Source organism: Scyliorhinus canicula, chromosome 22 (assembly GCF_902713615.1).
Source record: "Scyliorhinus canicula chromosome 22, sScyCan1.1, whole genome shotgun sequence".
Classification (NCBI taxonomy): domain Eukaryota; kingdom Metazoa; phylum Chordata; class Chondrichthyes; order Carcharhiniformes; family Scyliorhinidae; genus Scyliorhinus; species Scyliorhinus canicula.
Window position 1 is genome coordinate 23,419,735 of NC_052167.1, and position 17,663 is coordinate 23,437,397.

The 17,663-nt window shown below is 45.4% G+C and overlaps 1 protein-coding gene across 1 annotated transcript in view; it reads left to right on the forward strand.

Annotated features, from left to right (window-relative positions):
* The window catches only part of LOC119956001 (glutamate dehydrogenase, mitochondrial), a 104,248-nt gene that overhangs the window by 76,604 nt on the left and 9,981 nt on the right, over nt 1–17,663 (forward strand). The window contains exon 12 of the mRNA XM_038782663.1: nt 2,505–2,596. Coding sequence (XP_038638591.1) covers nt 2,505–2,596 — 92 coding nt within the window. The remainder of the gene's footprint in view (nt 1–2,504; nt 2,597–17,663) is intronic.

Consider the following 17,663-nt stretch of genomic DNA (forward strand, 5'->3'; position numbering starts at 1 on the left):
CGAGGCAGTGCCTGTCTGCTGCATAAATACTGATGAAATTACCGGCCTTACTTGGCTTAGAGCTATTGCAATGAGCATCAGACATTGAAAAGTGCAGATTACCCCCCCCCCCCCCCCCCCCCCCCCCAACCAAACCCCCGCAAGCACAGGCAGGATGGAGGGGGCAGAACAACAGTGACTGTGGAATTGAAGGCTAGAGAGATTAAATAACAAAGTAGATTGTGCAAAGCAAAAGGAGATTTTAAGGTGCACGTTTTTCTCCGAACTGTGTGGCTGCACAGGGAACAAATAGGGTGTGCAAGGAGCAACGTTCCTTTGAAGGCGCGCACACGCACATCGTTCTTCAAGTAACCGAGCAATGCAACGACGCAGCCTTGTACTGCAAATGGAATTTGAGGGGAACATTGGCAATTAAATCTGTAAAGAAACCAAAAGGAGGTACAAATGGCATTAGAAACAGCGACTGTCCGAAAACAATGGGATATCAGGAAGGTCAAAGCGGTTGAAATGAAAAGGAGCAACCATGGCAATAAATCTAGACGTCGTGATTCGGTGAGACTAAGCTTGCTGACACAAACCACCTGCCACCTGACCTCTTAGTACTCCTTTCCAGCACTGTAGGAGTGGGCATGGTTCCTATCTTTTCCCCTGCACACACCCGCTGGAAAAAACTGTCAGAAGCAAACTGCTTCTGCTGCCCTGAAGTTTCCAGGAGGAACGATACGTCAGGTTTGGTCTTGGATCCAATTGATCTTTGAATGCTGGCGGTGAGTGATGCATGGACAATCCAGGAGGAAACCGTGCAATGGAAAAGAAGTGGGCTAAAATGTGCCCTTGTAATGCTTCAACTACCCTTCCTAAAATCTCTTGCCACTGTCAGATGTTGGGGTTAATGCTTTGGGCAGCCGGTCAGTGAGGTCTCTTGCAGGCTGATTTTTATAAGAACCTAAGAAAGATTAAGAGTCTTTGGGAAATCTGTAGATTATCCTTGTGTCAATTCTTTTGAGTAGAAATGAGATCACTGCCTTGAAAGCAATATACAATTGCTCCTCTGTCTATTCCATGTTTACCCATAGATGCCAAAATCTCAGCAGATATTCTTCAGTTGATCAAATGCTTCATAATCCAGAGACTTGGCTTTAGGTCCTGCCCATGTCGGTAAAATTGCCTTAAATTGGACGTGGTGACACCAAGCACTGTGAGCATGATAGCTGGAATATTATCCCGAGCAAATTACTGGACAGCAGATTTCTGTTACTTTTGTAAAAACTGTTGATTCTGATAGTGAGAGCTGCAGTTGCGTAGAATTACATTGGAGGTTAATCAAATTTAAGCTTTTAACACTGCTGGATTTTATTTCATGGTAACGTTTATTTTGGGCGGCTGCAGACACACTGAACCTGTGCTAAAATTGGCACAAGTAACCACTAACGAGGAAGACCATCAGATGATTTCCTTTGTGAATCAGGGTGGCACAAGGGTTAGCACTGCTGCCTCGCAGCACCAGGGACCCGGGTTCGATTCTGCCCTTGGGTGAGTTTGTGTGGAGTTTGCACTTTCTCCCTGTGTCTGCGTGGGTTTCCTCCCACAGTCCCAAAGGGGTACAGGTTAGGTGGATTGGCTATGCTAAATTGCCCCTAGGTGGTGTTATGGGGATAGGGTGGGGAATTGGGCCTAGGTAGGATGCTCTTTCAGAGGGTAGGTGCAGACTCGATGGGTCAAATGGCCTCCTTCTGTACTGTTGGGATTCTTATGCATTTCCCCCCCCCCCCCCCCCCCCCCCCCCCCCAATTTCTTTCTTTCCTTTAGACAATGTGGTCTTGGGCTAGGTTATGGCTCCACAGATAGCAGTTATCCTCTGCTGCCCTGCAATACTATCATTGCATAGCTTTGTCTCTCTATCATTGTACTCTTATTTGCCCTCATGTGCATCCCCAATATCTTTGCCTCCCTATTGGCCACTGTGCCTTTAGCCATCGAGGCCCGAAGTTCTGAAATATCTTCCCTAAACCTCTTTGAACAAAGGTCTGGTTACCTATCCTATTATCCTCTTTGACTCGGTCATTTTTTGCCTCATTGCGCTTTTGGGAAATGCCTTGTGCTGCTTTGTTACCTTAAATGTGCTGTATAAATGCACGTTTAAATTGGTGACGCATATGCTGTATTTAAACTGATGTTTTAGCAACAGTGCGAAGCTTGAAAGAAAAAATATTCATATTTAAAATCTTCATTCAGAAGATGCCTCGCGTTTTACTGCACTCCATTGGGGCATGAGGTAGAGCACAATGTATTGTGCCACTGCTGACTGAACCGCAGAACCATTTTCATCAAATCCAGTTGCTGCTTAAGTTTTCTGTATCTGCTGTCTAACACTTTGCAGCGTAACCCCTCACCCAGCATGGAAGCTGATGGGCGGCGGGCGCATTGCTGTTTGCAGCAGTTTCACACGTCCATTTGAATTTTGACTCTGTCCAGCCAGTAATTCTGTTCCATTTCCTCCTTAGTGTCTGTACAGGAAAGTCTGGAGAGGAAGTTTGGCAAGCACGGTGGCACAATACCAGTTGTACCAACAGCAGAATTCCAAGCCAGAATAGCGGTGAGTTTCTTAAGCTATCCCTCTTCTCTCATGCTCTCCCTCCCCTCCCCAATTCCCGTGCCTCCAACTCTCCAAATCTAACAGACAAATAAACTGATCTTTATTCTGCCATTAAACTCCGGAGAGTAAAGTGAAGCACAGAAAAATATTGTCAAAATGCCGAAGAATATCCTGGCACTGATCAGGATTTCGACAGAGAAAGCGTATGAAAATGGGGCCTTGAAAGAACTTTGGTTTTGGTGCATTAGGTTTTATATTTAATATCTTGCGGATGATGGAAGTAGATGCATTGTTAAGGAGTAAAGCTGTTCTGAAACTAACCTTGTATTCAGAGATTCTTACTGTTGGCTTAGCAAAACCTGTCAATTACAGATGCTGAAGGAAATTGGCTGCACCACCGCCTCCTGCTGGCCCTGGATCCCGGGAGGAGCCCGAGCAGATCCCGCTTGTTGTTGATCCTGACGGCTGGATCGAGGCTGGCCCTGGGTTAGTTGGTGGGCCAGTGTCGTCCACTGCGCTCAATGTGGTGGAGGATCAGGGCCTTCAGGATGACTGTCTGAAGACTGTCAACCACCTAATGTCGGGAGCTGAGGGTGCACATGAGGCTCTCTGCAGCGGGGTGCAGGACTCTGGCGTGACTGACACTGTGTCGCAACTTCACCCCCTCCGGGGTGCTCCCGGAATCTGCCACATCATAATTGAAGATTCTTCTATTTCTCTGCCTCCATAGATGGTTCAGGCAGCGCCCTATTGGGCCCCCCTCTACCGGTCCCCCCTCTCTCCACCACCACCTCTCTCCCTCCCCACCGCCCTCCTTGCCCATCTCTCCCCACCACTCCCCTTCCTCCCCCTTCAATTGGTACAGAGGCGAGGGTATCTGGTCTCTCCAGCGCAAAGTTTAGTGCTTGTACCGTTTGTTTTTGTACAACTGTATTGTTCACCGTTTTAATAGTCAGAATATCCTCTGCCCTCTCCTCGTACGTCGGTACAGAGGGGAAGGTACCCAGTTTCTCCAATGCAAAATTAGTGTATTTACCGTCTGGCCTTGTACAAATGAAATGGTTACTGTTTTAATAAAAAAATATGAGGAGAGTATTTGCTAAGCTAATCGCATACAGCTCCTTTCATTCCCTTTAATATTGATAGTCTATGGGCAGCTACAGCGGTAGTGTGAGGAAAGCAGCGTATATTGATAATTCATATTGTATTCATATTGATTATGAATTTGAACTGCCTTGAATGAGTCGTGTCCGACACTTTAACTGATGGCCCCTTTATGTCATGTTTCAGTTATCCATCCCACATGAGTAGGAAATAATGCTTCTAGTTTTCTTATTTTGTTTTTGGTGCTGTGCACCTTGCTGTACCAGCTAGATCATAGTTTATTGGTAATTCCCTTTCCTCTTTAAGCTTTTATAGCTGAATATCGTGCAGAGAACAAAAAAAGGGTGTAGGCAAACTGCTTGAGTGATGGGAGCCACATGTATTTGAGATGAAGACTGCCAAACGCCAATGGCACAATTTGGATGCATTTTTAAAACATCTGTCAGCTCATTCCAAAATAGGGTGTTTCCTTCAAAGTCGGGCAGTGAATGCTCCATTTATAGTGTCGGTACAATCCATGTAAACTGGGTGTGGTGACTAGTTATGTAGTTGCTGCATTTACAGACAAAGATGTTTCCAGTCCATGAAATATGACTTTTCTTATCCTTTCTTGGGACATAGGCACCGCTGGCACTTTTTTGCCCATGCCTAATTCGTCTTGAACTCTTGGCCATGGGGCAGTTAAGTGTCAACCACATACCCGTGGGTCTGAAGTTACACACAGGCCAGGCGGGTAACTATGGTAGATTTCCTTCCCTCATTAGACATAAGTGAACCAGGTGGGTTTTTGTGCAAATCAATGATAGTTTCATGGTCATCATTCCTGAAATCCACTTTCAATTCCAGATTTTTTCAATTGAATTCCACCAGCTGCTGGAGTGATATTTGATCCTCTGTCCCCAGAGCATTAGCCGGGGGATCTGGATTTCTAGTCCAGTGACATTACCACTATGTCACCACTCCCTCCTAATTTGAGAATGGTAGGTATTTTACGGTAAATAACCCACCTCCTGACTCCCCAAAGCCTGTCCACCATCTGCAAGGCACAAGTCAGGAGTGTGATGGAATACTCCCCACTTGACTGGATGAGTGCAGCTCCAACAACATTTAAGAAGATCAACACCATGCAGGCCAAAGCAGCCCCGCTTGATTGCTGCTCCTTCCCCAAACATTCAAACCCTCCATCACCAACGAACAGTGGCAGCCATATGTACCATCTACAAGATGTACTGCAAGATGCAGTAACTCACAAAGGTTCTTCAGGCAGCACCTTTCAAACCCACAACCACTACTCAATGTTCCCCTCCAAGTCCCTCATTACCCTAACTTGGAAATATACCTCCACTATCTCTGGGTAAAAATCCTGGAACTCCCTCTCTAACAGCACCTGAATGACTGCAACGGTTCAAGAAGGCAACTGATCACCACCTTCTGAAGGGCAATTGGGGATAGGCAATAAATGCTGACCTAACCAGCGATGCCCACATCCTGTAAATGAACACTAAAAAAGTAAACCACTTTCAGGAACATCCCCGCAGGCCCCTACCCTGTGGCACTGCACATTTGTGCCACAGAACATAGAACAGTACAGCACAGAATAGGCCCTTCGGCCCTCGATGTTGTGCCGAGCTTTGTCCGAAACCAAGATCAAGCTATCCCACTGCCTGTCATTCTGGTGTGCTCCATGTGCCTATCCAATAACCGCTTGAAAGTTCCTAAAGTGCCCGACTCCACTATCACAGCAGGCAGTCCATTCCACACCCTAACCACTCTCTGAGTAAAGAACCTACCTCGGACATCCCTCCTATATCTCCCACCCTGAATCTTATAGTTTTTTTAATAAATGTTTTTTATTGAGTTTTCATATTTTATATATGACAAATTACAAATTATTAGAGAGAAAAAAAGAAAACACAAAAATTTAACATGAATATTTACAGGTAAGCATCTTCATAACAACAATTGTGGCCACCCCCTTTAGCCAGCATACATATTTTACATTTGAATCTTATAGTTATGCCCCCTTGTAACAGCTACATCCAGCCGAGGAAATAGTCTCTGAACGTCCACTCTATCTATCCCCCTCATCATCTTATAAACCTCTGTTAAGTCACCTCTCATCCTCCTCCGCTCCAAAGAGAAAAGCCTGAGCTCCCTCAACCTTTCCTCATAAGACATATCCTGCAAACCTGGTAAATCTCCTTTGCACCCTTTCCAATGCTTCCACATCCTTCCGCTAATGAGGTGACCAGAACTGCACACAATACTCCAAATGTGGTCTCACCAGGGTCATGTATAGTTCCAGCATAACCCCGCGGCTCTTAAACTCGAGCCCCCTATTAATAAGCGCTAACACACTATAAGCCTTCTTCACGGCTCTATCCACTTAAGTGGCAACCTTCAGAGATCTGTGGACATGAACCCCACAATCTCTCTGTTCCTCCACATTCCTCAGAACCCTGCCGTTGACCCTGTAATCCGCATTCAAATTTTTTCTACCAAAATGAATCACCTCGCACTTATCAGGGTTAAACTCCATCTGCCATTCTTCGGCCCAGCTCTGCATCCTATCAATATCTCTTTGCAGCCTACAACAGTCTCCACCTCATCCACTACTCCACCAATCTTGGTGTCATCAGCGAATTTACTGACCCACCCTTCAGCCCCCTCCTCCAAGTCATTAATAAAAATCACAAATAGCAGAGGACCCAGCACTGATCCCTGTGGTATACTGCTGGTAACTGGTCTCCAGTCTGAAAATTTTCCATCCACCACCACCCTCTGTCTTCTATGTGATAGCCAATTACTTATCCAATTGGCCAAGTTTCCCTCTGTCCCACACTTTATTCATGAGCGGACCATGGGGAACCTTATCAAACGCCTTACCAAAATCCATGTATATGATATCAACTGCTCTACCTTCATCTACACACTTAGTTACCTCCTCAAAGAATTCAATCAAATTTGTGAGGCAAGACTTACCCTTCACGAATCCGTGTTGACTATCCCGGATTAAGCTGCATCTTTCCAAATGGTCATAAATCCTATCCTTCAGGATCTTTTCCATTAACTTACCAACCACTAAAATAAGACTAACTGGCCTTTAATTACCAGGGTCATTCCTATTCCCTTTCTTGAACAGAGGAACAACATTCGCCACTCTCCAGTCCTCTGGCACTATCCCCGTGGACAGTGAGGACCCAAAGATCAAAGCCAAAGCCTCTGCAATCTCATCCCTTGCCTCTCAAAGAATCCAAGGATATATCCCATCTGGCCCAGGGGACTTGTCGACCCTCGGGTATTTCAAAATTGCTAATACATCCTTCCTCAGAACATCTACCTCCTCCAGCCTACCCGCCTGTATCACACACACATCCTCAAAAACATGGCCTCTCTCCTTGGTGAACACTGAAGAAAAGTATTCATTCAGCGCCTCCTATTTCTTCTGACTCCATGCACAAGATCCCACTACTGTCCTTGACCGGCACTACCCTCATCCTGGTCATTCTTTTATTTCTCACACAAGAGTAAAAAGCCTTGGGGTTTTCCTTGATCCAAGGACTTCTCATGCCCCCTCCTAGCTCTCCTAAGCCCTTTTTTTTTTTTAGCTCATTCCTTGCTACCTTGTAACCCTCAAGCGACCCAACTGAACCTTGTTTTCTCATCCTTACATACTCTTCCTTTTTCCTTTTGACAAGACATTCAACCTCTTTTGTGAGCCATGGTTCCCTCACACGGCCATTTCCTCCCTGCCTGACAGGGACATACCTATCAAGGACACGCAGTATTTGTTCCTTGAACAAGCTCCACTTTTCATTTGTGTCTTTCCCTGACAGTGTCTGTTCCCATCTTATGCTCCCTAATTCTTGCCTAATCGCATCATTATTACCCCTCCCCCAATTATAAATCTTGCCCTGCCGTATGGCCCTATCCCTCTCCATTGCAATAGTGAAAGACACTAAATTGTGGTCACTATCTCCAAAGTGCTCTCCCACACCAGGAGCTGGTTTAACACACTGGGCTAAATAGCTGCTTTTGAAGCAGACCAAGGTAGGCAGCAGCACGGGTTCAATTCCTGTACCAGCCTCTCCGAACAGGCGCTGGAATGTGGTGACTAGGGGCTTTTCACAGTAACTTCATTGAAGCCTACTTGTGACGATAAGTGATTTTCATTTCATTTTCACAAGCAAATCTAACACTTGGCCCAGTTCATTACCCAGTACCAAATCCAATGTGGCCCCGCCTCTTGTCGGCCTATCCACATATTGTGTCAGGAAACCCTCCTGCACGCACTGTACAAAAACTGCCCCATCCGAACTGTTCGACCTATAGAGGTTCCAATCAATATTTGGAAAGTTAAAGTCACCCATGACAACTACCCTGAGACCTCCACACCTATCCATAATTTTGCAATTTCTTCCTCCACATCTCTATTACTTTTTGGGGGCCTATAGAAAACTCCTAAAAAGTGACCGCTCCTTTCCTATTTCTAACTTCGGCCCATATTACCTCAGTAGGCAGATCCCCTTCGAACTGCCTTTCTGCAGTCGTTAAACTATCCTTGATTAACAATGCTACTCCTCCACCTCTTTTACCACCTTCCCTACTCTTACTGAAACATCTATACCCCGGAACTTCCAACAACCATTCCTGTCCCTGTTCTAACCATGTCTCCGTAATGGCCACAACATCATAGTCCCAAGTACCAATCCACGCTCCAAGTTCACCTACCTTATTCCGGATGCTCCTTGCATTGAAGTAGACACACTTCAACCCACTTTTCTGTCTGCTGGTACACGCCTGCGACCTTGATACCCTCCTCAGTACCTCACTACTCTCAATACTGGCTTCGGGACTACAGCTTGTTTTCCCAGCCCCCTGACCAATTAGTTTAAACATAAAACCTCCTTTTTATTAAAAATAAAAGTACATCTCTCCACCACACAGACCTGAGATCAACTTGCAGGTCTTTGCCAACATTGGCACTCTTCCCTGGGAACCGAGTGTCACAGGACAGACTTGCTCCATGCTTTATCGTGTTAATTTATTGAAATTTCCATCATGTGCCTCCACACTGCGATATGGTTGATCGCATGTAATCTTAACTCCTATCTATCCAAGGGTGGCACGGTGGCGCAGTGGTTAGCACTGCAGCCTATGGCGCTGAGGACCCGGGTTCGAATTCGACCCTGGATCACTGTCTGTGTGGAGTTTGCATTTCTCCCCGTGTCTACGTGGGTTTCACCCCCATAACCCAAAGGTGTGCAGGGCAGGTGGATTAGCCACGCTAAATTGCCCCATAATTGGAAAAAAATAATTGGGTACTCTAAATTTATTTTTAAAAAGCTCTATCTATCCAACTTGGTTCTGTAAGAAATAACACTTAACAGAAATCTATTCGTCTCTCGGCTATTACATTTTCAGTTGACCTCCAGCCTCATCCATTCTTTTTGAGGAGCTCCAGATTTCCATAATAATTTGAGAAGAAGTGCTTTCTGACAGCACCCCTGAAGTCTAGCTCTAAATTTGACATTATACCCCTTGTTCTGAAATCTCCCATAGGAGGAAATAGTTTTGCTCTTTCTAACTCATAAAATTCTTTAATTGTCTTCAACGCATGAACCAAATCGGCTTTAATCTTTTGCACACAAGGGATTAAACATCTAGTCAATCGCAACCTGCCTTCGTAATTTAAAATTAAACTTTATGGGTTTTGGAATGTGAAGCGTGCAGTGACTAATGCCACTATACAGTTCCACAAGCCCTTCCTTTCAATCATCAATACTGCAAATGTGAGGTAATGCATTTTGGAAGGTCTAATACAGGTAGGGAATATACAGTGAAAGGTAGAACCCTCAAGACTATTGACAGTCAGAGAGATCTAGGTGTACAGGTCCGCAGGTTACTGAAAGGGGCAACACAGGTGGAGAAGGTAGACAAGAAGGCATACGGCATGTTTGCCTTCATTGGCCGGGGCACTAAGTATAAATATTGGCAGGTCATGTTGCAGCTGTATAGAACTTAGTTAGGCCACACTTGGAGTATAGTGTTCAATTCTGGTCGCCACACTACCAGAAGGATGTGGAGGCTTTAGAGAGCGTGCAAAAGAGATTTACCAGGATGTTGCCTGGTATGGAGGGCATTAGCTATGAGAAGAGGTGAATAAACTTGGTTTGTTCTCACTGGAACGAAGGAGGTTGAGGGGGTGACCTGATAGATGTCTACAAAATTATGAGGGGCATAGACAGTGGATAGTCAGAGGCTTTTCCCCAGGGTAGAGAGGTCAATTACTCGGGGGCATAGGTTTAAGGTGCGAGGGGCAAGGTTCAGAAGAGATGTACGAGGCAAGTTTTTTTTTTTACACAGAGGGTAGTGGGTGCCTGGAACTCTCTGCTGGAGGAGGGAATAGAGGGATATGGACCCGTGAAGTGTAGAAGATTTTAGTTTCGACGGGCAGCATGGTCGGCGCAGGTGTGGAGGGCCGAAGGGCCTGTTCCTGTGCTGTACTTTTCTTTGTTCTTGTTCTATGTTCAGTTAGAAAATAGGAAAGGATATAATTGCATTAGAAGCAGTTCAGAGAAGCTTCATTTGGCTTGTTCCTGGGATGAAGGTGTTATCTTGAAATTTTAGAATTTACAGTGCAGAAGGAGGCCATTCGGCCCATCAAGTCTGCACCAGCCCTTGAAAAGAGCACCCCACTTAAACCCACACATCCACCCCATCCCAGTAACCCCACCTAACCTTTTTTGGACACTAAAGGGCAATTTCACATGGTCAGTCCAACTAACCTGCACATCTTTGGACTGTGGGAGGAAACCGGAGCACCCGGAGGAAACCCACGCAGATGCGGGGAGAACGTTCAGACTCAACACAGACAATGACCCAAGCTGGGAATTGAACTCTGGTCCCTGGTGCTAACCAGCAGTGCTAACCACTGTGCCACCATGCCTTTCCTCTTCTGTTGGGCAAGTTGGCTCTATACCCATTGAAATTTATAAGCAATGAATGGTGATCTTATTTAAAACATATAAGATTCTATGGGGACTTTGACAGGGTGGATCCTGAGATGTGGTGAAATCCAGAGCTAGGAGACACAGTTTAAAAATAAGGGGTCTGTCATTTGCGATTGACCTCTAAAGGTCATTAGTCTGTGGAATTCTCTTCCCCACAGAGCATCGGAGGTTGGGTCATTGAATATGTTCAACGCTGAGTTAGATTTTTGGTCAGCAAGGGAGTGGAGGGTTCTGGGGGGGCTGGCAGCAAAGTGGAGTTGAGGCCACAATCCGATCAGCCACGATCTTATCAAATGGTGGAGCAGACTTGAGGGGCTGAATGGCTCACTCCTAATTCTTGTGCTCCTATGCACATTATGGGTGTCTTCATTCCAAACATCAAAAGTAGCAACAACATCTATTTATATAGCAACATAATGTTGTAAAACGTCGCAAGGCATTTCATAGCAGTTATCAAACAAAACCTGGCATTGAGCCACATGGAGATTTCACAACAAATCAAAGCAAATGATCAAAAGCTTGCTCAAAGAGGTAGGTTTTAAGGAATGTCCTGAAGGAGAAAATAAAGGTGTAGAGGTTTAGGGAGGGAATTATAGAGCTTAGAGACTCAGCAGCTGACTATTTGTCTGCCATTGCTGGAGCGAGTAAAATTGAGGATGCACAAGAGGCCAGAATTGGAGGGGTGCAGATATCTCGGAGGGTTGGGGGCTGGAGGAGGCTCCAGAAATAGAGAGGGACGAAGCTGTGGAGGAATTCGAAGAAGAAAAGAATTTTCATGTCACCGTAGTGCTTACAGAAGCTATAATTGCTCAGCACAGGTGATGGGAGAATGATACTTGGTGTGAGTTGGGACACAGGCAGGGGAGCCTGTTGACCCCTGGTTCGCAGCGAGTGGAAGATAGACCTGCCAGGAGAGCATCAAATTGAAAAGTTAACTGAATGGTTTCAGCTGAGATGGAATCAAAGTTGGGCAATGCTACATAGTTGGAAATAGATTGTCTCCGTCACGGCACTGATATATGATCAGAAGCACATTTTGGGTACGTTTAATAGCCCCAAGGTTGTGAACGGTCTGGTCCAGCTTCAGATGGCTGTCGGGGAAAGGGATGGAGTCAATAGCTAAGGAAACTAAGTGGCAGAGTCTGAAGACAATGGCATTGATCTTTCCAATACTTAGTTGGAGGAAAGTCTGTTTGACATTCATGAGACACTGGAGGGGGTAGTGTTAAGTTAGGGCTGGGTGTCATTGGTATACATTTTCTCCCAGTTTATCCATCCACTCTGTTTTCATGAGGTTAAGTCAGTGCACATCAACATCTTGCTAGGTATCATGCTCCGTGGTTGAGTATGATTTTCAACCCACCGCTGGGAATCCTATAAACCACTATTGGTCAAGGTGATGATTCAAACTTTTATTTTACAAGCTGTTCAGCCTCACACCATCACAAATGGTCTCTTCTTGATCCTGTGGCATTCAATGTGGCTTTGAAAATCGTAATTCGTTCGCGAATAAACGCTCCGCACATTGTCTCCTTGAATAAAACGTGTTGTAACAAAGTTGATCAGTCTCCTTGAGGAAAGGAATAATTAGTTGCCTCGAGACCAGAAGAACTGGCAGATCGATCTCCATTATGGCAATAAGCAGGTTTTGAATGTTTAGTGCAAGTTTCAGCCTGGCAGTCGGAGCATATCTGAAGAAACATCAGAAACATGTCAAAACACGTTTGCCCAGTTGGTTGCACTGAGTTGCAGAGATGATCATTTTAGAATGTGCCCTGCAGAGTTCAGCTCCCAGTCCGGTGTGCCAATTCTGTGCTCTTGAATTAGCCGCTGAACACTAGGTTAGGTTTCAAATCCAGTAATATTCCGACACAACACGAGGCAAATACTTCAGTACCTTCAATGGTGAATTCATAAACTGTAAGGCAGGAAAGTGTGCAATACATCTGCATTGATCCATGAAATCTGAAGCCAGTATGAAAACCATGCCATTGTCCTTACTGGGAGGTTGCCACGCAAAAAGCAATTTCTGCTCTGTCCACCTGGCTTTGAATGCTTTCTCAGGGTGTTTATCACATCCCTATTCTGCGTGTTAACTTTCCTATGAGACCATTGTAATAATACTCTGCAATAACCCATGACTATGGCGCCATTCTCATTTGAAGAAAAGATCTGGGAAATTGGCAGGTGGTTTGATGTTGACACTAGATATGAAATAAAGGCTTGTCGTTTGTTACTTTCCTCTGTGGCCCTTTTAGCCTGGTTTGAAAAAGTACATTAAATACTACGTTAAATAGATTTAACTGAACAATGGGTTCTGTATTGGTCGAAGTGCTAACGAGCCTGCCTTTCTCTAATGATCCTGCATGACAGACTGCTCCACTTTTGGCTCTGGCTTTGACACATCCTTAATGCTTCTCGTCATGAGTGCTGTTCACATGTTTTATTTCTGTCAGCAATGGTTGATGTTCCTTACAGGTGCACAAAGTGTGGCTTGAATAACGCACTGAGTGATATGTATTATATATATATTTATTAAAAACTATGGTTCTGAGATGTGTTGCTGAGCAGTATAGACAGAAGGAAATGCAGCCTCTCCCACAGCAGTAGAGGGAGTACTGGGAGATCAGCTATTCTGGACTGCTCCCACTGTGCCCCTGATATGGACGATCGTGTTAGTCTGGCACTATCTTGAATGATTAGATACAAACTGAAGGTCTGGCACCCTCCTGTGTCTGATCTTTCAGTTCTACGTTTATTTTAATGCTTTTGCATTAAACACTTGACGTGTTTGCGCATAATAGGCTGGATTCTCTGAAATCGCGGCCGGCGCCGGGTCGGAGAATCCATTTCGGTGCACGAAATCCGGACCGCCGCCGGTTCCCCGATTCTCCGGGCCCCGAAAAGCGGCGTACACGGTGCCGCAAAGCACCTACCTGAGGCCATTGCTGGAGGCCCGCCCCGCCATTCTCTGCCCCCGACCGGCCAAAGTCCCGACGGCGTGGATCTAATATGGCCCTGCCGGTTGGGATACTAGCGTGGCGGCTGCAGACTCAGTCCGTGGCCACCCTGGTCAAGGGCGTGGCAGCTGCAGACTCAGTCCGTGGCCACCCTGGTCAGGGGTGGTCCGATCGAAGGGTGGGCGGGCGGGCAATGTTTGGGCAGGTGGGCGGGGTCGGGCGCACCCGATCAGGGGATCTATTTTTAGTGTCTTGTTCCACGGTCCAAGTCCGCCATGGAGCACGGCGTGGCTGCTGGAGGCTGCCGCCATGCGCATGCTTGGCCTCCGACCCAGAAGTGTGGGGGCCCGTTTCTGCAGCAAAAGCTGCTAGATTTACACCGGGTCCCTGCTGGCCCCCTGCAGGGTTAGGAATATGTGGCCCTTTCGCGACAGTTTTTCTGGCGTGAAACTCCACAGTTTTGGCGACGGGGTGGCCAAAGACAGAATCTCGCCCAAGGTGTTTGCAGTGTTGATCGGAGGTACATTGCTTTGTAACAGGCTGTAGTAAACTGGTCGGACGTTAAGACTTTCCTCCAATATTTATAGTTAATTTAAAGCAGCTTTTATGCTTTGCTTAAAAATGGAGATGCCATAAATGGTGGCATTAAAACACACACTTTGACATGTTGCTTCTAATAGCTGTTTCTGTCGTAGATCCGTTCAAAGCAGCATCCCTTATAAATACAGTATTTCAAAATTAGTTTCCTTTTTATGCATGTTACATTGAATTACATTTGGGTCACTTGACAAAATATTTTAAGTAGCTCTTCAGTGACCATAAATAATTGAATCTGCAGCTGTTACAGTTCATGTTATATAAACTCGGGCAGTGCTTGCCAGGCTCTTTCCTGCTGTGCTCCCATTTTAATGCCTCTCACTTGGAGCAAATCTGGAGTGAAAATTGGGGTTATTGGGGGAAGGGAGAAATAGTTGTTGAGGGAGGAGGAGGGGGTGGTGATAGTTGTTGAGTCATTGCTGCGTCACTGCTCGTGACCCCAATAGTTTGTCCAAAACAGTGCCCACACACAGACACACACACGCGTCGAGCAAAAATTGCTTTATGTTGATTATTACTTCCCGGTTGCCTGAGGTTGTTTACCTCTTCAAAAAAAGTTCAAAAAAAGTTTCCAGTCCCAAAATAATGGGAAAGGAAAGTTCTCTGTTCTCCTCGAACCATTAAATTAAATTAAATTAAATTAAATTAAATTAAATTAAATTAAATTAAATGAAAAGAAAATCGCTTATTGTCATCGCTTATTGTAGGCTTCAATGAAGTTACTGTGAAAAGCCCCTAATCGCCACATTCCGGCGCCTGTCCGGGGAGACTGGTACGGGAATCGAACCGTGCTGCTGGCCTGCTTGGTCTGCTTTAAAAGCCAGCGATTTAGCCAAGTGAGCTAAACCAGGTTGTCCATTTTGGAAGGACAAATATGAATGCGGAGTACAGGGTTAACGGTAGGGTTCTTGGCAATGTGGAGGAGCAGAGAGATCTTGGGATCTATGTTCATAGATCTTTGAAAGTTGCCACTCAAGTGGATAGAGCTGTGAAGAAGGCCTATGGTGTGCTAGCGTTCATTAGCAGAGGGATTGAATTTAAGAGCCGTGAGGTGATGATGCAGCTGTACAAAATATTGGTACGGCCACATTTGGAGTACTGTATGCGGTTCTGGTCACCTCATTTTAGGAAGGATGTGGAAGCTTTGGAAAAGGTGCAAAGGAGATTTACCAGGATGTTGCCTGGAATGGAGAGTAGGTCTTTTGAGGAAAGGTTGAGGGTGCTAGGCCTTTTCTCATTAGAACGGAAAAGGATGAGGGGCGACTTGATAGAGGTTTATAAGATGATCAGGGAATAGATAAGTAGACAGTCGGAGACTTTTTCCCCGGGTGGAACAAACTATTACAAGGGGACATAAATTTAAGGTGAATGGTGGAAGATATAAGGGAGATGTCAGAGATAGGTTCTTTACCCAGAGAGTTGTGGGGACATGGAATGCACTGCCTGTGGAAGTAGTTGAGTCGGAAACATTAGGGACCTTCAAGCGGCTATTGGATAGGTACATGGATTACGGTAGAATGATGGAGTGTAGATTAATTAGCTCTTAAGGGCAGCACTGTAGCATTGTGGATAGCACAATTGCTTCACAGCTCCAGGGTCCCAGGTTTGATTCCGGCTTGGGTCACTGTCTGTGCGGAGGCTGCACATCCTCCCCGTGTGTGCGTGGGTTTCCTCCGGGTGCTCCGGTTTCCTCCCACAGTCCAAAGATGTGCAGGTTAGGTGGGTTGGCCATGATAAATTGCCTTCGTGTCCAAAATTGCCCTTAGTGTTGGGGAGGGTGCTCTTTCCAGGAGACGGTGCAGACTCGATGGGCCGAATGGCCTCCTGCACTGTAAATTCTATGATCTATGATTAATCTAGGACAAAGGTTCGGCACAACATCGTGGGCCGAAGGGCCTGTTCTGTGCTGTCGTTTTCTATGTTCTATTTTTTCTATGTAAGGGAGGCTTTGATAGAGGTGTTCAAGATCACAAAGGGGCTGAACAGAGTAGATAGGGAGAGCACAGCGGGTTAAACAGCTGGCTTGTAATGTAGAACAATGCCAGCATCGCGGGTTCAATTCCCGTACCGGCCTCCCCAAACAGGCAGTTTTCTCAGTAACTGCATTGAAGCCTACTTGTGACAATAAGCTATTATTATTATTACTATTAACTGTTCCTGTTTGTAAAATTATTGAGGGCGAGAGGGCACAGATTTCAAGTGCTTTACAAAATAAGCAAATGTGATGTGAGCAAAACCTTTTTGCACAGCCTGGAAGTGTAGTGGAGGCAAGTTTAATCCAGACATTCGAGGGTATTAGGTGATTATTTATATAGAAGCAATGCGCAAAGGTACGGGGAAAAGGCAGGGGAATGATACCAAGTCAGAATGCTCATTCGGAGAACTAAGTGCTTACACGATGAACAATAGCACTCCCGTGATTCAGAAGGGTGATATGAGTGTTGCACTATAAAGCAGTCGATGCTAGCTAATTAAATGAATAAATCAATGGATATTTGCTAGCCAAGGGTATTGATGGGTATGGAGTAAGATACATTGCTTTGTAATGGATCAAGTAAAATACAGATGAACCAAGCTCTCAGAGTGGTGAAACAGGTTTGTGGGACTGATACCTATGTTTCTGTGGGAAACCACTGGACCTTTGCGTGGCGCATTTGGTAGCAAAGTAGCTCAGCTCAGTGACTGACCATCTGAGGAGTCGACCTCAAAGTGACAATTCACCTTTTGGTAGATGTACACAGCAGGTGTATTGTATGCCTCGAGTTCTTTTGGAGTCTGTAGCATTCACTTATTTTTGCTGAAATCATTGCCAAGAGCAGATGGCTCACTGCAAAGTCTGCAGTTCCTTCCTCGCTAAGTTAACATAGAACTGGCTACAGTCACAGAAGTTCCACGTCGAAACTTGCTTGACATTCCTGAAGCTCTGACTAGCTGGAAACTGAGTGAATGCAAATCTTTGCCTTCCTGCTGGCCACATCCTCAGCCTTACAGAGTGAAAACATTGAATGCATCGGCAATGAATCTTTGAGAGCTGTGGTTTTTTATAACCGTTACCTTGTGCACTACAGCAGAGCTTGCATCCTGTTGGATGATCATTTGCAATCCTTTCCTTAAGGGAACCTCGTAGACCTGCAGTAAAGTACGGCTTTTGTGCCTCTTGGAGATTGTTGTGGGAAAGTATCAAGTAGAGCTCAGGGCGGAGGCAGGTATTGAGCTATCATTAATTTATAAATAAAACCCAAAATCATCTTGGGCGAAAGTGTTAACAAATCGTAATCTTGGAACTGAGAGAATCCAACTAATGTCGTCAAAATCCAGGTTTGTTTATTTGCTACATTTCATTGCATTCTTGCTCGTGAGCACTTAAAATAAGTAATTTTCTTTGAAACATTT